We start from the raw sequence: 22,757 nt of genomic DNA on the forward strand, positions 1-22,757 counted from the left end.
TATGGCTACAAACTAAACTAAAATGGCTGAACGGCACCGTAGAGGACGAAACTAACAAAAACGTAGAGATTTATATCAGCCAAGTAATTGACATCAAAAGGTAACAGCCAGTTTATATCGATTTATGCCATATTGACATCAATATAACAAAACGATTTTTGAAGATATAATTCATCACTTTGTATATGGTTGGAACGGACAAATATGTGTATAACCGATCAGTATGTTAAACCATGTTAGCATGACCTGAATAAGCATACTTGATTTGATCACATTTGTATTAAGTGCTTTTCTATCTTATATTCCCCGGAAAATCAGTCAACTACGTCCATCATTACCGAAGAGCTAAAAAGTGGATCGCCTTCACTGACGGCCATTAGAAAAGATACCATTGTTGTCCAGCTTGATGACCTCAAAAGTATAAAAGGTAATAATGCATAAGATGAGAGGGCAGCTGCCAAGCCACCATGATACAATGAACTAATCAATATGGATCCCTGAACTACAACCCTTAACATGTCAGAAACAAGCAAAATACAAATTATAAATGATCGGAACAACATTTCATGGGGAATTATGGTTTCATGTAACGTTATTTCCAAACTCGAGCTATAAATCTCTCACCCCTCGGTAGGTAGGTAGCTCCCCGCCGGCAAGCATGCAGCGGTCCCGTGACCTCCGAGTGATTTTATTCCTACCACCTCCTCCTTGAGCAACTAACTCGTTAAGCACTCCACTGCTTGTGATGTTCGTATTCACATTGGCCCTTCACAGATCCAAGAGTTACTACTAATAATAATACTTATTTCGATCGGGTGATGCTTTCGTTTGAGCAATAACTAATAAAGGGGAAAAAAGAGATATCCTGGCCTAGCTGGAAGAAGCTTTGACAGCAGTAGAGGCGGCAAGCAGTGGCTTCTGGAGGAGGGCGGTGAGGTACACCTCCCCGTTCTTGAGGCCGCCGGCATCGGTCTTGTTCGCCACCGTCCACTTGATTCGGCGGTAGCCCAGGTGCCCGATCATGGGTACGTAGACGGCGTCAAGGTCGCCGGCGCGGCAGAAGAAGTGGTCTATCCACAGCAGCCCGCCCGGGCGCAGCACCCGGTCCGCGTCGTACAGCAGGAATTCCAGTGCCGGCCCGGGGATCCACCTGTTCACGGCGTGCCCCGTCCGGACCAGATCCAGCACCCCATCCTGGACAGGGAATCGCTGCTGGAGCGGTGCGTGCAGCGGCACCACACCCCGGAGCGCCGCCGCCTCGCTGTAGGGCGCCCCCAGGTCCAGGGTGGTCGTCAGCACCGTGGCGTTGGCCATCCGCCGGAGCTGCACCGCGAGGGTCCCCGTGCCGCCTCCGACGTCTAGGCCCAGGCGTATCGGAGCGGCGCCAGCGGATCTGGCGAGGTTGAGGAGCTGGGTGAGGGGAAGGTCGAGGACGGACCGGGCGGAGAGGAAGCGGGTGGCCTCGATCTTCGGATCGAAACCGAGGGCGGGAGGGAGACAGGAGAAGGAGCGGCAGGCGGCAGAGAGCGGCCAGAGGACGGCGGCGTCGGGGAGGGCAGCGTGAAAGGGGTCGGAGGGGAGGGACGCAGGGACCTTAGGTGCCGTGGGGGAGAAGCAGCGGCGGCGGGGGAGGGGATGGCAGCCACGGAGGATGAGGGCCTCGGCTACGGCGCCGGCGTCGTCGCGGGGGCAGGCGGCGAAGGGCGTGTAGTTCATGTAACGGTGGAGGAGGTCTGGGTGGTCGGAGCAGGAGGAGGCGATGGGGGCAATGCGGGAATAGAGGAGGAGCTCCGGTGGCGGCGCAGAGGCGGCGGCTGATGAGGAGGAAGAGGATGAGCGGAGGCGGGTGAGGTGGGAGATGGTGGCACGGATAGTGTGGAGCTGGTGGAGGAGGTGGTCGGGGACGTCGGCGGGAGTCGTAGAGGAGGGGGTGGGGCTCCGCGTTGAGGAGAGGTGGTAAAGGGAGAGGATGTTGGTGGCGACCATGGCGAGCAAGAGGAGGAGATTGAGACCCATCCCGATCCCCATTGTCTCAATCACCGCGTCAGCCGTCTCCGGACCGAGCTATTTTATTCCAGTCGAGCTAAAGACTGAAGAGTGTCTGTTGTGCGTGCGGGGTTCGACACCGCCATTGAAGTGCCCTCACGCGCCTGCTGTGTGGGTTCCGTTGGTCCAACCACATCAGCCTGGATACAATTTGGGCCTGATTCGGTCCATGCGGGATGTTATTTCGTTTCTGTATGGTTTGGTATTGAGCTTTGCGGACTCCGAGATCGTCAAACAACTGTATGATGACATTGTCTCAGCGGTTTCTCCGACTGCTCTCGTGGCACATCGCTGATAGCCGATCTGACTTAAACAGGTTGCCGAATTTAATTGTGATGCCACATTTATTCCTCGTGGCTTTTTAATCTTAATCTTTTTATTAGTTCTCAGTTCAATTGTGTGATATATTTAGGGTAATTTATCAAATAATATTTTTACTATTCATTTTTATCTTTTTTTACTATTTATTTTTATCAGATAATATCTTTATTTTTATAAATATTAATTTTATTCTTATTTTTCAAATTTTTTGAATCAATTTAAACTAATAAATTAATTTAGATTAATGAATGGATTTTGACCAATAAATCAGTTTGAATCAACCCTCCTCTTTCTATTCTATCTTCGCCTTTGTCTTATCCTCTCAATCTACTTTCAGTGTCTTTCACTCCACCTTCGCATTCATCTCATCCTCTTGCAACCTTCTTTTCTTCCTTCCTCTTAGTTTCATCCTCTTATTCTTCCTCATCTCACTTCGTCTCACTCTATTTTTGCCTCCTTCTACTTCATCTTCATGTCTCCTACTCTCACTCTATCTCTCATTCCACCTATGCCTCCTCTCACTCCATTGCCTCCTTCACCTCCATCATCTCTCATCCTCCCACTCCTCTTTATTTCTCTTTTTCTTTTCATCTTCGTCTTTTTTTTTATCTTCTATTTCTTTTTCACTATAGACTCTTCTCCTCTTTATTATTACACTTGTGTTACATTTAAATTACAAATAAATTATACTCATTTGTAGAATTTAGAATAATTTCTTAAAAAATTACTCATATTTTGGATATTTCTTGAACCATAACCCTCATTTAAGTTTTTTCGAACCATAACTCCTAATTTATAAAATATTAAAACTACCCTTGCCCTTCCTTCACTATTTCCCTCCACCTCATTCGCCCACTGTCACTTGTTGTCGTTGCTTACTATTCATCACCTACCGTCCCGAGAGGAGGAGGACAAGTGACGATAGAAGAGAAAAAGGAGAGGGCGAATGACTAGAAAGAAAGGGAGAGGACGAGAAAGAGAGGGTGGGTGGCGAGGAACAAGGAAAGGAGAGGAAATGATAAGTAGTGGGAGAGGAGGAACATGAAGGAAGAAGTGCGGGCTACATTGATGAAGGCTATGGTGACAATAGTGGAAAATGGGAGGAGGAGAGTTTGGATAGTTTATGAATTAGGAGTTATGATTTAAAAAACTCAAAATAAAGGGTGGGAGGGGGGGTGGGGGGTTGGAGTCAGGAGAGCCCGTATGGTTTGAAAAATCATCAAAATATGGATATTTTTTAGAAAAATTATCTCATAACTTATTAAAAATATATTAATTTTTATATAAACGTATTCTAAATTCATCATAAAATAAAATTTAATATAATTTTTGTTAGAATTTTATTTTATAGAATTCTTAAATTTTTTAAAATTAATTATTCTAAAATCATCTAAAAATTTGAATAATTATTAAATTTAAAATATGTTAAATGATCAATTTTAACTTAGTTCAATTTTGAGTACAGTTAAGTCAACATAGAAAATAAGAAACATAAAATTTTATGATTTTATTATTAACTTAAAATAAATTTATATAAAAATTAATATTTTTTAATATGTTTTGTGAATAAGTATAACTCTAGTATAACTTGAGTGTTACTACAGTCTAATTTTTTTAGATAATTTAAGATAATTTTATATATAAATTAATATATTTTTTTAAGGATAACTTGAGTTTTTTAGTTTTATGATAAATTTAAGATAATTTTATATGTAAATTAATATATTTTTAATATATTATGTGAATGAGTATAACCAAGTATAACTTGAGTATAATGATTTTTCTAAATAATTTAACATAAATTTATATAAAAATATAATATTTTTTAATATATTTTATGAATGAGTATAATTGAGTATAACAAGTTGTCTAAGTGGAATGTGAGGAGGAAGAGAGGAGGAGGGGAGGGGTGGAGTAGAAAAAGACGAAGAAGAAAGAGAAGGTGGAGAAAGAAGATGGAGAGGAGTGATAATAAAGGAGGTGACGAAAGAGGAGGAGGCTAATGGGGAGAGAAAAGATAAAGACAGAGGTGGAGGCTAAGGGGAAGAGAGAAGAGGTGACGGAATAGAAGGAGGAGATAGTGGAGGTCAAGAGCGACACAAAGGTGCAGTGGTAGGAGACAATAGGGAGGAAGAAAAGATGAAGGGGGAGGAGATAGAATAGAAAGAGATGGAGGAGGAAAATGAATAGGGAGGAAGAAAAGATGAAGGGGGGAGGAGTAGGAGATAGAATAGAAAGAGATGGAGGAAAATGAATAGGAGAAGCTGAAGGGAGAGAAGGAGGAGGAGGCAAAGTGGAGATGGATGAAGTGGGGAGTAATTTGAAGGAAATGAAGGGGCAATGTAGGATTCAATTAAACCAAATTTAATTGAATTGATATGATTAAATTCATTAAAAAAAATTAGTTCCGTTATAAAAAATTGAGTCAAACCTAATTAAAGAATAATTATTATTTTTATAATTTTATCGAGGATATTTTGATCAAAGTTCAAAAAAAATGACACCTCTGGTGAGAACTAAACTAGTGGTTTTTTAAGATAAATTAACTATATATTTATACTTTATCATTGTAGTGGTATCAAACTTTAGTAATCTCAATTGAGAAAAGATACCGTTATTATACATAGGAAACGGTAACAATTAAAACAAATAAAGAGTAATAATATCCTAAATCACATCAAATCAGACTAAGAGAGATTTAGATCAGTATCCATGTAGTACACAACCCAAACTCTAGTTGAACTTAAACTAATCCCTTTCTTCGTCAAATTTAAAATTTGTATTTAGATGGGACGAAGAATAACCATAAACAAGCTTAAATTTTACTGATTTCAAGCTTCAAGTTTTCACTTTTATTTACTATAATTTATTAAACAAAATATGTCTCCTCCACAAGAAGAATAACTATAAATTTATTGGTTCCAAATGTAATTGACATACAGTAAAATATACTGTTATTTAAAATAAAATTTTATAAAATTATATAAGAGAAGAAGATCAAAGGTGCTTTGTTAATGAAATGAATATTAAAGAAAAATAAACAAAGGTTTGTATGAATTATTTAATGAACATTTCATCGACAACTTAGCCTTAGAAAATTAATTTGTCCATAGAATTAGAACAAATTAGATAAAAGAAATTCTAAAAAGATTGAAATAAGTAAGACTATCGGCTATAATTATATCTCAATTTAGATTTGTAAGAATTTAAGAGATCAAAGGGTAATTTGATTGAGTAATGTATTTAGTAAAAAATTGAGAATAAAAAAGACATTTGATGAATTAAGGCTTCTGGAATATATTTATTGGGAAAAGGAGATATTTAAAACTATCTGAATTATAGATACTAAAATAATGGTTTACACAAAAACTTCAAAAAAAAAAAAAAGCCATTGGGTTAAGAGACAGATGCGAGATAAGTACTTCTAAAATCAGTTTGATTTTATGCTTGGAAGACTAAAATAGATGTTACTTATTTATCAAAATAATTAATGAAAAATACCAAAGAAGATATAAGATTTTAATGAAATTATTATAAACTGAAAAAAACTTATCATAAAGTCATAGAGATCATTATGATGGATTTTAAATAAAAAAGATCTAGTAATTATGTTGATGCAATAAAATGTTAATTAAGGATCCTAAGGAGTGTGTCAAGCTAGATTGATGAAGAATTTTCTAATAAATATTATCTTCACTTATTCTAATTAGATTTTATGGATGAATAAGGAGTTCCTGCAAAGAAAAGCTTTAGTGATCCTAAGTATATTGTTTAATTGGGAGGAAAGATTGATGAAAACATCGAATTGTAAGGTAATGGTTTAATGTTTAAAGTTGGAATAGACATCAATATTTTGTGTAATCACCATTTTCCCTTTATATTAAAAGGAAAATTTCTGAAAGATATTTATACTTTATAAATAGGCATTGGACGATTAAGAAAATAAGTACAAAAATTTAGTATAATTTGAATAAAAATATTGAGATGAATATATGAAACTTTTAGAAAAGATAAAAACAAACTTTTTCATCCAACATTTTTCAGGTGTGTTGATATTTAGGAGATTATGAAATTTTTTGAAGAAAACCTATAAAATTTCATGATTAGATTATATGAGTTGATAAAAATTAGTGGTATAAGAAGAGATAGGAAGAGATCTAAATCTTATTAGTAATTAAAAAAAATATTTGAATACCCTTGATTAAACTATATAGAATTGAATAAGAGAAGATCCATGTAACGAGTCGACATATATTTGAGACATTATGGCTGATTATTTATATTTGCATTGAGTAAACTGGGTATTTGAGTCACTAGGAAGTGAATCATAACTGTTTTTATCTAAAAATTTCAATATACTAAAAAAAATATGATCAAAGTTGGAGATTACTATTGTAGTTAGCGTTGACCTACTTATATATCCTCAATATCAAGATTAAATTTTTGAATTTTTCACTCATATTGATTAGCTATTTTTTTTTAGGAATCTTACTTTACCTAATTCAACTATCCTTGTATTATAATTAGAATAATGAAATATATATCTTTTGAATTTTTTGAATAAATAATAAAATATCCATAAATAATTTTTAAATATATAAATAATCCTAAATATATAAATATCTTAAGTTGAGTTTCCTACTAATCTAAAACATAGAAATAGTTGATGAAATTGACTTACTAGAAAACTTATTCAAGATATGTATAACCGTTAGTGTCTCTCCTCACTTTGATTCATGTACAAATAAATAACTTGTTATGCTCTTAATCATATCCATAAGAATACGATTTCTCGTTTCAGCAACCCTACTATACTTTAACACATTTACTAAGACATATTAAGCACAAATACCCCATTTTTCAATATATCTAGTAAAATAACCAAAATTATGATCAAGTATATCATATTTACCATAAAATTTATCAATTTTATTAGATTTGATAATTTTAACATTTCTATCTAATTATCTCTTGACTTTATTTATATACATCTATAGTTATATCTTGATAGGTTATCTATAAAGGTTATAAAATATCTCTCTCCACTAAAACTAAGAACATGAGGTGACCTGCAGATATAGGTATATATAATCTCAAGGAGTTTATGAAACTATATTTTATTCTAATATTTGTTTAGAGTTTATGAATCTATATTTTATTCTAATATTTAATTATAAGATCATTGAAATATAATATTCATACTAATTCTGTATAAAACATCATATAGAATTAAAAAAAAAAATATTCTTATTAAATTATAATGAGTTTACCTCCATCAAAAGAAAATTAATATCCTAATAATTCTAGATAAAGAACTCAAATTTCTAGATTTGTAAGAATATAACATGCATTCTTAAAATCTATCAAATAAATCGTATCTAGGCATAGGTGATAACTATCAATTATTATTACTTTTGCTTTAAGATGATTTCTTGTAACAATGAATATTTTAATTTTTTTGTTTTTATGTTAAAATGAATCCTTATTATTTGTAACCTAAGTTAAAGCATCAAAATTAATACGTCAAGACTTCTATAATGTTTAATTCGAAACACACAAATGTAAGACTTATACATTTCCCTTTTGAACCAAAACCTTATGATCCTACTTCACGATCTTTTTTGTCATAGAAGTAGCACTTTATTATGATATTTTTACTTTTATGAGTTTATATAACATTTATAAACTCAATTGATTTATTTGATAATACACTATACTTCAATATTTTATTGTTATCTACTTCTCAAATAGTACTCAAAATATTAGGAGTCTTTCTTACTTTAGTCTTATTTTTTTCTATATATATATACTAATTAACTCATTTAGGTTTTACTTATCCTTAATTTTATTATAGTAAATTTTAAATGAGTCAAACTAAGGATAATTAGATTTAAGAATAAATTATACGAGAAATGACTCAAGTATATTTATGTCTAATGTTACTTGACCTTACAACTTTGTCAACTATATTGAGGATATAATATTAAATTTCTTAAATATTATTATATTAAATTTTAGTTAGTTCTTTTATTAATATGTCAACTAATGACTTGTCATCAAATTTAAATTGATCTTTAAATATTTTAATGAGTTAGTTTAGACTATAATGAAGTCCAAATATTATCAACAATTATTATAAAATCAAGCCTTTTAGACCATTCCCAATTATTTATTGTAATTATTTGTTCCTCAAAACATTTAACAATTGTGTCTGTGATCATTTCAACTAGACTAATTAAGGTTTAACGTAGCTTGAGCATAAATTATATATGCTCAAGTTATTTATAATAATTAGATCTAAAAAATATAAAAACATTTATAAGAATGCAATGAAGGAATTACCATAGCAATAAAATAATATAATATTAATATTTTGAGTTTTTTAAATAAATGTTGAACTATCGATACTATTTCTATTTTACTTTTGTGTGAAATATTGATATATCTAGTATTCACATAAAATTATTTATAGAGGATTGATATTATCTTTGTGTAATAGTATTGTTACCTTTAGGCATATAATCCTAAACTACAAATATATCCAAAATAGTATCATCATATCCTATCACATAATTATTCAAAGTAGATTTTTCTTTATTATTATCTAAATATCTTAATTATCTGTATCATTATGAATATTTTTTAATATCATTTAGAATTAATTTTTTAATATAATTTTATAAGTTATTGATTTAGGCCACTTTGGTGACTATAAAACCAATACAATAACATAAAATATAATTTAAAATATTTATTATAATTCACATCCTAAGAGTCTATCATCCGAAACTTCTTTGGCAACTACTAATCAAATAAAACTTAGTGATGTAAGTTACAAATAATATTCATCAAAATTTTTAATCTAATTTATATAAAAATAATTTAATAATAATAGAATAATAATCATAATAATTATTAAATATTAATCAGTATAAAGGAAAACTCATGATAATTATAATCATGATGAAACATAAATTATATCTTTATATAGAAAATAAATATTATTTTATAATTATATATATATTTGAATAATCAAACAAATATACAAGAATAAAAACTAGATTTTTAATTATCACATATAAAATTTTATCAATATGTCATATGAGAAAATTATAAAAGAAAACCATAATTTATATATTTTTTAAAATTTTATATAGAACCCTTAGACTAGTCAATCCTATTTAATTGGGTAGGCTCAAAATTGGGCTAAACATTAGTATAATTAAGTAAATAAAAAATTAAATCTAATTAAAGTCAAAATTGATCAAAATTTGAATTCATTCAAAATTTGATTTATCGAATCTAAATTCAGTCAAGTAATCAAAATACAATGATGATCAAGTTTGATCAAAATATTTGATTGAAAAATTAAATTGGTTAATTTTATAACGGATAACATAAGTCAAAAAAATTTAAATTCTAAAGGGTAAAATTATAATTTTCTTAGGGTATATATGAAAATATATAATTTTTGAAGGGTAAAACTATCAAAAAGATATAAATAGAATTAAATGATTTATAAAGGTAAAATTATAATTTTAATAAATGAAATAATATTTTTTTTCCTTTCGCGGTCACTACACGAAGCATATAATCACCACGGTGCATGATCACCACCTACAAGCATCGCTCTACATAGGTAGAGATTGTTCTTACGTAGTCGACTGACAATGTCACATCTAGAATTTATTTATTTATTTATTTATTTCCACACAGGCCAAATAGAAAAACATCACTTTATTCATCATCTATAATCATTTATTACAATTCATTTATTCATCAAATTACAAATAGAAAAGTAAACATAGTGATGTTAACTTCAAGAGTCATCCTAGTGGCTCTACCTAGCGGTAGAGGAAGGTCTGCTCTCCACTGGAATCCGATTTAGTACTAGAGGGAGGCTGCTCTGAAAATAAAAAACAAAGAAAATTCAGCAACGCTGAGTAGGAACCCCAAAAGTCAAATCAAGATAAATACATGACCAAAATTCAATCAATCATCCCATTGGCGTATATCAAATACCCGAAGGAGCACTCCCCCAACAGCGGATGGAGAGGCTTTATCCTACGGGATGAGTTTGTGTTCTCCCAACAACGGATGGAGGCAAACTCATATCACACTCCCAACAGCGGATGGAGTGGTGTCCCACACCGGCCAAAGTGGGGACACATTCCTCCCAACAGCGGATGGAGGAACCGTCTAGCCGCCACGTCTGACGGCCCGCTAATCCCCGAAGGGAATCGCCCTACCTGCCCTTGGCAGGGAAATAACATAATCTCACACTAGTCATGTCCATATAGGGATGAAATAACATATTTAAATATTTCTTTCAAATATCATCAATACCAAATAATACAAATTAGCCCTCAATTGATTTGAACTCTAGTTCAATTGATCAAATTGAACTCAATTTACTAGGACCTAACTGAACCGATCTCTAATCCTTATTTAACTGGTCTGGAACCACCCTAGACTAGTATAATTTGGATTAGATTAGATTCAATTTAGGTTAAACTAACTTGATTAAGTCAATCAATTTGGAATCACCCTGAATTGATCTAGACTAATCAAGCATAGTTTAGTTCAATCAATAATATTGGGCTCAAATCCAACAATAATATTGAGCTAGATTAAGCTAGCTCATCTACTAGTCATGTGCATTGTACATGACTGGGCATGCATCACACAAAGCTGGCCCAGCCTTGGCCCATGGATTGGTCATGTGCATCGCATGTGACCGCCCATGATGGTTAGGCTGGGTTAGCCTACGGGCCAAGGCCTGATCCGTGGGTTGGGCCTGGCCTACGGGCTGGGCCTAATCTGATTAGGCCTAGCCAATAGGCTGTGGCCTGATCTATGGGTTGGGCCTGGCCTGTGAGCAATTTCAATCCAAATAATATATAATTTCATACCGCAACATATATTCATAAGCAATATAAACAAAAAAACATAATAACGTATTGAATGATAGACAAGGAGATAAGCTTTAAAACAAGGAAATAACATTCTAATTTGAATGGAAATCATAATACATTAAAAGACATAAACTTTAATATAATGAAATAACCTTCTAAATTCACATAAAAATCATGCTTTCAATACATATAAAATTTCAACATATTCTAGCCAAATTCTAAATCATACAGAATAGCATATTTTAAATTTCAAATTAATGAATAACACAAAAGATTTTAGATAATATATTTTAATCTAATAAGATTAAAGATAAACAGTAATATTAGGAAATATTAGATAAAACATATAATTTTTTAACATCTTTAAATCTACAATAAAAACTTAATCGTGGGTCAACATTATACAAGTGATTACTTTAATGTAATAATAAAAAATTTAACATTTAAAGAATTGATAAACATTTTTCAAACAACAAGCTTTCAACATTCAAAGAACCAAAATAAAAACTAAAACTTTTAAATTTAAGAAAGACAAGGAAACCTACCTCTTGTCAACAGGGTGTAACTCCTCGTTCTCTTGTCAACAGGGTGTAACTCCTCGTTCCTCCCGTTGCTAGGCTCGACTAGGTGAGGAACGAAGGAGAGAGATCCCTCCCCTTTAAATAGGAGGAGGTGAGCCTCTATTAAGGGAAATAAATTTTAATTTTCGTATTTATTTAATATAAATTATTTCCATTTAATATACTACCAAATATGATATCATCATATTTGGAATATTTACTAGTTATTTCCTTAATTCATATCAACAAACAAGGAAGTAGATTAGGATTTCCTTAAATTATAATAACAAGTAAGGAAAGAAAATCAATTCCTAACTTAAATATTTGATGTGATTACATTTCTCCCCTCCTATAGGAAATTTGGTCCCCAAATTTAGCTTACCTTAATAGAATAGATGAGGATACTGCTCTCGCATATCTTCTTCTCTTTCCCATGTTGCCTCTTGGTCTGAATGGTGTTGCTAACAAATTTTTACCAAAGGTATAATTTTGTTCCTTAGAATATGTTCTTTTCTTTCCAAGATCTGGGTTGGTTGTTCTCTAAAAGTGGTAAGATATGACATGTGATGGATCCCTGATATATCTTCGAAGCATTGACACGTGGAATACATCATGGATGCTAGCCAAAGTCGGGGGCAATGCCAATCTGTATGCTACAGGCCCAACCTTTTGTAAGATCTCAAATGGGCCAATAAATCTTGGGGCTAACTTTCCCCTTTGACCAAACCTCATAACTCCCTTGGTTGGCGACACCTTTAAGAAGACGTGCTCACCAACATCGAACTCTAGATCTCTTCGCCTTCGATCTGCATAACTTTTCTGACGACTTTGAGCTGTTAATAATCTTTGGCGTATAATTCAAATATTATCAACATCTTTTTGAATTAATTGAGGCCCCAAAAGCTTCCGTTCTCCCACCTCATCCCAATATACAGGTGATCTGCACTTTCTTCCATAAAGAGCTTCAAATGGAGCCATCTATATGCTAGAGTGATAACTATTATTATAAGAAAACTCAATTAGATGTAAGTGCATATCCCAACTCCCACCAAAGTCCAAAGCACATGCTCTTAAGATATCTTCAAGAGTTTGTATTGTCCTTTCAGATTGACCATCAGTTTGGGGGTGAAAGGCTGTACTAAACTTTAACTGTGTGCCCAAAGATTTTTGTAGACTTCCCAAAAATTTGGAGGTGAATCTTGGATCTCTATCTGAGATAATGCTAACTGGCACCCCATGATATCGAATGATTTCCTTAATATATAAGCTTGCTAGTTTATCCAATGAATACTTCTTGTTAATTGGAAGGAAGTGAGCAGATTTAGTAAGTCTATCTACTATTACCCAAATTCCGTCATATCCTTTCACAGTCTTGGGTAATCCTGTCACAAAATCCATAGTGACTTGCTCCCACTTCCATTCAGGAATCGAAATCCTTTGCAACTTTCCCGCAGGTACTCGATGTTCTATCTTCACCTATTGACATATCAAACATTTAGAAACAAACTCTGCTATATCTCTCTTCATACCATGCCACCAATAGTTTTGGCGTAAATCTCGATACATCTTAGTAGTCCTGGGATGGATATTAAATTTTGATCTATGTGCCTCCTCTAATAATTGCATCTTTACTGGATGACTTTCGGGAACACAAAGTCGATTGTGGAATGTAATAGAACCATATTCGGCTTGGAGGAATTCAGGTCTAGATCCTTGAGCTATTTCCTTAACTATCATTTGAAGATATGTATCTTCCTTTTGACCTTCTTTAACCTTTTCCACCAAAAATGATTGTGCCATCAAACACACAAGAAAACCTTTATTTGTCTCCGATAAAAGTTTAAGTTTTAAGTCTGCTAACTCTGTTATCATAGAATTCCTTTGAATATTCATATAGGCTACAAGACTGTAGGTATTTCTGCTTAAGGCATCAGCAACTACATTAGCTTTCCTAGGATGGTAGTTGATATTAAAATCATAATCCTTTAGAAAGTCCAACCACCTTCTTTGTCTCATATTTAAATCTTTCTGTGTGAAAATATATTTGAGACTCTTATGATTTGTGAAGATTTCGAAAGTCTGTCTATAGAGATAATGCCTCCAAATTTTTAGTGCAAAAATGATAGCTGCTAGCTCTAAGTCATGAGTAGGATAGTTCTTTTCATGAGGCTTTAATTGCCTCGATGCATAAGCAACTACCCTCTCGTTTTGCATTAGAACGCAACCAAGCCCTTGTAGTGAGGCATCACTATACACTACAAAACCTTCTCCCCCTGAAGGAATCACCAAGATAGGAGCACTGGTTAATTTCTTCTTCAATTCTTGAAAACTTTGTTGACATCTATCATCCCACATGAATTTTATATTCTTTTGTGTCAACTTTGTCAATGGTGCTACTATTTTTGAAAAGCCTTCTACGAATCTTCTATAGTATCCAGCCAAACCCAAGAAGCTTCTAATCTCTGAAACATTAGAAGGCTGCTTCCATTTTATCACAGCTTCAATCTTGTGAGGGTCAACAGATATGCCAGCGCTCGAAATTACATGACCGAGAAACATAATTTCATTGAGACAAAAGTTACACTTACTTAACTTGGCATATAGTTTCTCTCACCTCAGGACTTCCAAAACTGTCTTAAGATGGTGTTCATGCTCTACTATGCTTTTGGAGTAGATCAAGATATCATCAATAAACACAATTACAAATTTATCGAGATAAGGGTGGAACACTCTATTCATGAGATCCATGAAGGCAACTGGTGCATTTGTGAGTCCAAAAGGCATTACTAAGAATTCATAATGACCATATCTTGTTCCAAAGGCAGTTTTCTGTATGTCTCCTTCCCTTATCTTTAGTTGATGATACCCGGATCTCAAATCAATCTTTGAGTATACTTGAGTACCTTGAAGTTGATCAAACAGGTCATCTATTCGAGGAAGAGAATATTTATTCTTTATGGTCACTTGGTTGAGTTGTCTATAATCGATGCATAGTCGCATAGATCAATCTTTCTTCTTCACAAATAGGACAGGGGCACCCCAAGGTGATACACTAGGTCGAATAAAACCCTTGTCCAAAAGCTTTTGGATCTGTTTCTTTAACTCCTCCAACTCAATTGGTGCCATTCTATATGGAGGTTTAGAAATAGGTGCAGTACCAGGTAGAAGATCAATTGTAAATTCAATCTGTCTATTTGGTGGTAGTGCAAGTAGATCTTCAGGAAAAACATCTGGAAAATCTCGTACAATGGGGATGTCCTTTAATACTGGCTTCTTAGATTCTTCTCCAGAAATAAAGGCCAAGTATCCCTGACATCCCTTCAGTAATAGTTGGGTAGCACTCAAGGCTGAAATAATAGAAGGGAACTTTTCTTGAATCCCGATGAACTTGAAAGGTGGTTGATCTAGAGGTGAGAAAGTAACAGTCTTCCGAAAACAATCGACACTTGCATAGTATGCGGAAAGCCAGTCCATACCCAAGATAGCGTCGAAATCTTGAAATTCTAGTAGAATAAGATCTACTAGCAAATCGTGACTTTCAATAGTAATAACATAGTTTCTATATATCTGATCAACTATCAAAGAGTTTCCAACCGGTGTTACTACCATTAATGCATTATTCATTGTCTCACGATTCTTATGCAGTTTCATAGCAAAACAAGGTGATATAAAAGAATGCGTAGAACCAGAATCAATAAGCACAGATGCTGGCATACTACAGAGTGTGATGATACCTTTAATAATAGATCTCGAGGCTTCAGCATCTTGGTGAGTCAGTGCGTAGACTCTTGCATGTCCTTCCTCTCTCGGTCGTAGTTGTTGTTGTCCAGTTGTTTGGGGTGGAGCTCGGCGTTGATGTTGCTTCCGTGGGCAATCCTTCGACATGTGCCCGGGTTGTTGACAATAAAAACATACGCGTTGTCCCATGGGGTATGAGGTGGAAACATGATCTGTCTTCCCACAGAAATAACATCTTATAACAACTTGATTGCTAGGAGCTCCTGCTTGTTGATGCCCGAACTGTTTGCCTTTTCCTTTCTTTGAGGGTCCAGAATGTGATCCCCCATACGTAAATGGTGCAGCACTAAAAGGTCGCTTTCGATCCTTTGCTTGTTGTAATTCATTATCCAATTTCTCTACCACCAAAGCTCGATTTAACACTTCAGCATATGTTGGTAAAATCAGTACTGCAACAGACTTTCTAATTGATGATCGAAGTCCCCTCTCAAAATGACGAGCTCTTTGACTTTCATTAAAAGCAATATGTGGAGAGAACTGAGCCAACTCAGTGAAATGATGATCATATTCCATTACAGTTCTATTTCCTTGGTGGATGCTAAGGAACTCTTGTTGTTTCTCAAAGCGAACTGAATCAGGAAAGAACTGCTCATAAAATGCATCTTTAAACTGCTCCCAAGTTACCACATTACCTCCAGCCTCTAACATCCTCCTTTTTGAGGTCCACCAAGTGTCTGCCTTCCCTTCCAAAATGAAAGAAGCGAAAGGCACTTTCTGATTTTCCCTACATTCGATAGCTTCGAATGTCTTTTCCACTTGACGAATCCAACGTTCAGCAAAGATTGGGTCTAGCTTGCCCTCAAAAATTGGTGGTCCCAATCTCTTAAAGTGATCTAAAGTATTATTCCTACCCCGTGGAATTTCATCTCGTTCCTCCTAACGCTCAAAGTATCCTCTAATAGCATTGAAGACTCCGTGTACGTCATCTTGAGCATTGACGGGTGCTGGGGCATGAGGGGCATTCTACGAAGTCGGAGAAGCAGGTCTATAATCAGTGACAGGTGTACGTGAGGATTGGGTTTGCTCTACGATGCGTGGAGCTTCCAAGTTATTATTTGTTTGAACACCTCTCCGAGTGCGTAGACCGATAGCATTGCGACCATGAGCACCCCGAGTGACAGGACCACTAATCTCTGGAATTGGCTCCATTACTCCTATAATATGTTAAAGACAATCATCGGTTAGAATCAATCAAGGGACCTAATACACCTACAGGCCCTAGACCATGCTTTGATACCATAAAAATATGTCACATCCAGAATTTATTTATTTATTTCCACACAGGCCAAATAGAGAAACATCACTTTATTCATCATCTATAATCATTTATTACAATTCATTTATTCATCAAATTACAAATAGAAAAGTAAACATAGTGATGTTAACTTCAAGAGTCATCCTAGTGGCTCTACCTAGCGGTAGAGGAAGGTCCGCTCTCCACTAGAATCTGATTTAGTACTAGAGGGAGGCTGCTCTGAAAATCAAAAACAAAGAAAATTCAGCAACGCTGAGTAGGAACCCCAAAAGTCAAATCAAGATAAATATATGACCAAAATTCAATCAATCATCCCATTGGCGTATATCAAATACCCGAAGGAGCACTCCCCCAACAGCGGATGGAGAGGCTTTATCCTACGGGATGAGTTTGTGTTCTCCCAACAGCGGATGGAGGCAAACTCATATCACACTCCCAACAGCGGATGGAGTGGTGTCCCACACCCGCCAAAGTGGGGACACGTTCCTCCCAACAGCGGATGGAGGAACCGTCCAGCCGCCACGTCTGACGGCCCGCTAATCCCCAAAGGGAATCGCCCTACCTGCCCTTGGCAGGGAAATAACATAATCTCACACTAGTCATGTCCATATAGGGATGAAATAACACATTTAAATATTTCTTTCAAATATCATCAATTCCAAATAATACAAATTAGCCCTCAATTGATTTGAACTCTAGTTCAATTGATCAAATTGAACTCAATTTACTAGGACCTAACTGAACCGATCCTTAATCCTTATTTAACTGGTCTGGAACCACCCTAGACTAGTATAATTTGGATTAGATTATATTCAATTTAGGTTAAACTAACTTGAATAAGTCAATCAATTTGGAATCACCCTGAATTGATCTAGACTAATCAAGCATATTTTAGTTCAATCAATAATATTGGGCTCAAATCCAACAATAATATTGAGCTAGATTAAGCTAGCTCATCTACTAGTCATGTGCATTATACATGACTGGGCATGCATCACACAAAGCTGGCCCAGCCTTGGCCCATGGACTGGTCATGTGCATCGCATGTGATCGCCCATGATGGTTAGGCTGGGTTAGCCTACGGGCCAAGGCCTGATCCGTGGGTTGAGCCTGGCCTACGGGCTGGACCTAATCTGATTAGGCCTAGCCAATAGGCTGTGGCCTAACCTATGGGTTGGGCCTGGCCTATGAGCAATTTCAATCCAAATAATATATAATTTCATACCGCAACATATATTCATTAGCAATATAAACAAAAAAACATAATAACGCATTGAATGATAGACGAGGAGATAAGCTTTAAAACAAGGAAATAACATTCTAATTTGAATGGAAATCATAATACATTAAAAGACATAAACTTTAATATAATGAAATAACCTTCTAAATTCACATAAAAATCATGCTTTCAATACATATAAAATTTCAACATATTATAGTCAAATTCTAAATCATACAGAATAACATATTTTAAATTTCAAATTAATGAATATCATAAAAGATTTTAGATAATATATTTTAATCTAATAAGATTAAAGATAAACAGTAATATTAGGAAATATTAGATAAAACATATAATTTTTTAACATCTTTAAATCTACAATAAAAACTTAATCATGGGTCAACATTATACAAGTGATTACTTTAATGTAATAATAAAAAAATTAACATTTAAAGAATTGATAAACATTTTTCAAACAACAAGCTTTCAACATTCAAAGAATCAAAATAATAACTAAGACTTTTAAATTTAAGAAAGACAGGGAAACCTACTTCTTGCAACAGGGTGTAACTCCTCGTTCTCTTGTCAACAGGGTGTAACTCCTCGTTCCTCTCGCTGCCAGGCTCGACTAGGTGAGGAACGAAGGAGAGAGATCCCTCCCCTTTAAATAGGAGGAGGTGAGCCTCTATTAAGGGAAATAAATTTTAATTTTCGTATTTATTTAATATAAATTATTTCCATTTAATATACTACCAAATATGATATCATCATATTTGGAATACTTACTTGTTATTTCCTTAATTTATATCAACAAACAAGGAAGTAGATTAGGATTTCCTTAAATTATAATAACAAGTAAGGAAAGAAAATCAATTCCTAACTTAAATATTTGATGTGATTACAGACAACCTCACTAATCACTATGCTGCATCATGCTACTGTGCCCATGTGCAATTGTTCTCATTATGCATGGGTTCCTCACGGGTGGAACACCTCCACGGCCTTGCGCTACCAACCAAGCGCCACTGACTATCGTCCCATCATGTAGCTGTGCTCACACACCGACCACCATAGTCACCATAATATACAATTTTACCCATGCGTCCATATGATCATGGCTATTCTTGTCCACCATGTAGTTGTCAGGAATCATGGCCTTCGACTTCTAGTTGATATCTATTGTAGCTAGCAAACGTTGTCATAGTGGCATTACTGTAACTGTTGGTTAGAGGCAACACTATAGCTGCCATAAGTAGTGGCACTACTACAACCTCTTGCAACCAAGGCTGGTCAACCACCGCAAGGCTATTGCACACAAGTAGCTATGTATGCGATCGTCGCCGACTATCACACTCGACAAGGCTTCTGTTGCAAACAATAGCACCTATATGCAGTTGCTACCCACGACTATACTAGCAACCACCAGAGGCTATTGCTCTCAATAATATTATCACTGACAACAAGCTATTGGCAATGGTCTATCGATCAAACATAAGGAAACTTACATCGTAAGTAGACGATAAGACAAATTAGATAAAAAAAAGTAGATCGACAACACCGACAGATTATTTAAGCATTATAAATCAAAACTGAATAACACTTTTTCATAAGCGAAGAGGGCTAATAAGCAAATTTAAAGTATTTGATTTTAAAACATAGCTTTGGTACTAATTGTAAGCATAAAAACTATAATTATACTATTGTTATGCAAAAAGCTTTAATATCATATACTAGAAATCAAATAATGATAGATTAAATATACGATGTGTACCTTTTAATATTATTAAGAAAACTCTTATTTAATCTGCAAATGCACTATCACCCAATCTAAAGGTTACAACGATACCGATCTAGAAAGAGAACTAGACTCACTTTCATCTCTTCCTCTTCTTCATAGGGTCGCTATGAGCGATGAATTATCGATTAAGAGAAAATAAGAGAAGATTTATAATCTCTCAATAATGTCACATGACTAATGGAAGATGAGAGAAGATCTGTACTCTCTCAATAATATCACACTCACACCACGCATCATATTATATTGAGACCTTAAAAGTTCTTCTTTATTTATTGGTGAGAGTAAAGAGTCTAGGATAATTAATTAGGAGAGTCCCTCCAATCAAGGTCATATCTAAAACGTCTTATCATAATTAGATTTTCTTTCTATTGATCGATAACTATAATTAAAATCCAATCATATATATAATATATATTACCTAATTGATAGAACTACATAGTCTAATACATAAAATTTCTATTTCTAGTTTTTCATTTGAGCTAAAATCTTACCAACATCATGGATCATGGATCTAGTTTTTCATCCACAAGTCACCACTCTTTTCCTGAGATCATGGATCAAAATAATAATCTCCCAATAAGATTCTAATGCCATTAAGTAGAATCTTCCTCTCTTTTTCTATTTTTGTAAGGTTGATTTTTGCAACTTCCACCTCTTAAGCACCATGAAGAACCATCTCCTTGGCTTCTTCCTCAAGAAATTCATTATCATTAGATGGATAAGAAAGTCTACATTTATGGGCCTTGGCATGGAACAAGAGAATGATCAATAGTTTGTTATTAATCATCATCATTTTGAGTTATTGAATGAGACACCTTGATGCTAGAAGATAAAATAGTGAACAAGATTAAGATAGAAATTAATGACAACCAAGATTGTGACTATTGTAATAAGGCCATCCTCATATTGCTCGAGACAAATAATCTTTTGACAAAAAATTAGTTTGATCAATTTTTCACCAAAAGAAACCTTGTCCACTATATTTTAGTTGAATCATACTGATACTTAACACATGTTGCCCAATCCAAAGTGTCATGAACTACAACCAAAATCATGATTTATAATATTCTATCTAGCACAGAGCTTATGAGGAAATAGGTACAAAACAGAGCTTATGAGGAAATAGGTACGAGGGGCAAAGAAACTATATAGTTGTGTAATGGGTGTATGAGGCTGATAGTATAACACAGAGCAGTTTCTGTGACACAATTATTGCAATGCCACTGGATATCATTTGGAAGGGTTGGCAAGTTCATAGGTTAGTCTATTCTACATGATCTAGCATGCATGTGGATAACCACAAAGAAATTGTAATCAAACGTTGTTACATCCTTTTAGACAATATTAGGTTTTAATTTCATAGAAAATCATAAAAGAAGGAGAGTTCCAATTTGCCTCCAAAGTAATCTATATGAAGAGACCAAATCCATATATGCAAGTGGGTTCTCTTAGGTTTCTTGAGATAATCTGGTAACAAAATAATATAAAATTAACCTACCAAATGAGATTCATACGTCTGATGTGTCATTGTCTCAAAGGTTTATATTTATGTCCTTAACAAAAAAAAAAAAAAATCAACATACCTTAAACAAAGTAGGAACCATTTGCATAAAATTTCTATAGAATCACAGCTAGTGTTCAAGATCTAAGTAGATCATAAAATGACAACACTTGCAAGTCAAGTTAAATTGATGACTAACTTGCGCTATAATAAATGACTCTTGTCTTGCCTAATCTATCACAAAGGATAAATTATAAGTTAAAGCAAGCAACTAAAATTTTGTTCATCTTAAGTTTCTCGGAGGTTTGTAAAAGCAAGTGCAATCTTCCATATGTAAAATGTTGTGACTGCACTTTCATATACGAGGGCATGATGCATGATTTAAGCACATTAAAGTAAGAGATAACATCTCTATATGACCCCCCATCACCCTCTCTTCTCAGCTCTTGAGCAATTTGGACACAAAGTTCTGCACCATAACATCATCCTTCCTAGGAGTTCTAGTGATATACTTTGATACTGTCAAGTCCTACTAGAAAAACTGTATCCTTGACAGCTCTGAATCACTATGCTTAGAGAGGAGTCATAAAGAATTAGTAAGATCCATACAAGAGACACAAGCAAGTATATGAACTAACTCGATCCAAAATAATCGACTTCATAAACTAATAACAGAGAAAATATCAATGCTTAAAAGCATTGTGTGAATACAGTAACAATTCAAGTTTAAAACATTAACCACGGCAAAACGCATGATTCAAGTATCACAAAAATTACATAATATAGGGAAGGAACACAAATTGATATATATATATATATATATATATATATATATATATATATATATATATATATATATATATATATATGTATGTATGTATGTATGTATGTATCGTACATATTAAAATTCACAGTAATATATAATAAAAAATAGTTAATTACCGCTCTAACCGCCAAACTACATGCGGATCAACCAATTTCAGGTTTTCATATTGGATGCAGATGGCAACAGTACCCAAAATAAAAACATATGGGAAACCACACAAATCAAACAACTTCATATAAAAAAGCATACAAACAATGTATTTGTAAAAGTCTAACTTGTAAGTTAATTATACAGTGCATAACTGATAACAGAAGTAACTAGTTGCGGCAGAATACTGACATATACTATGAGATGTAATTTTAAAATGTGGCGAATGGGATCATGAGAGAGCCATTAGTCTCTAGTTGTAATAAGTTTGAAAGAGGACAAATAATTGATATAAAAAAAATCAGAAATTATTATGAGAATACTGATGTCAAATAGTGAAGCAAGAGAGGGTTTAAATCTCTTACCAG

At 34.3% G+C, this 22,757-nt stretch overlaps 1 protein-coding gene across 1 annotated transcript; it reads right to left on the reverse strand.

Annotated features, from left to right (window-relative positions):
• Positions 1-419: 419 nt before the first annotated feature.
• On the reverse strand, positions 420-2,197 carry LOC103981816 (probable methyltransferase At1g29790). Its single transcript, XM_009398560.3, has one exon. The coding sequence runs from the start codon at positions 2,026-2,028 to the stop codon at positions 871-873; it is 1,158 nt and encodes a 385-aa protein (XP_009396835.1). The 5' UTR covers positions 2,029-2,197; the 3' UTR covers positions 420-870.
• Between the last annotated feature and the right edge of the window lie 20,560 nt (positions 2,198-22,757).

The sequence above is a fragment of the Musa acuminata genome, chromosome BXJ2-4 (genome assembly GCF_036884655.1).
Source record: "Musa acuminata AAA Group cultivar baxijiao chromosome BXJ2-4, Cavendish_Baxijiao_AAA, whole genome shotgun sequence".
Lineage (NCBI taxonomy): Eukaryota > Viridiplantae > Streptophyta > Magnoliopsida > Zingiberales > Musaceae > Musa > Musa acuminata.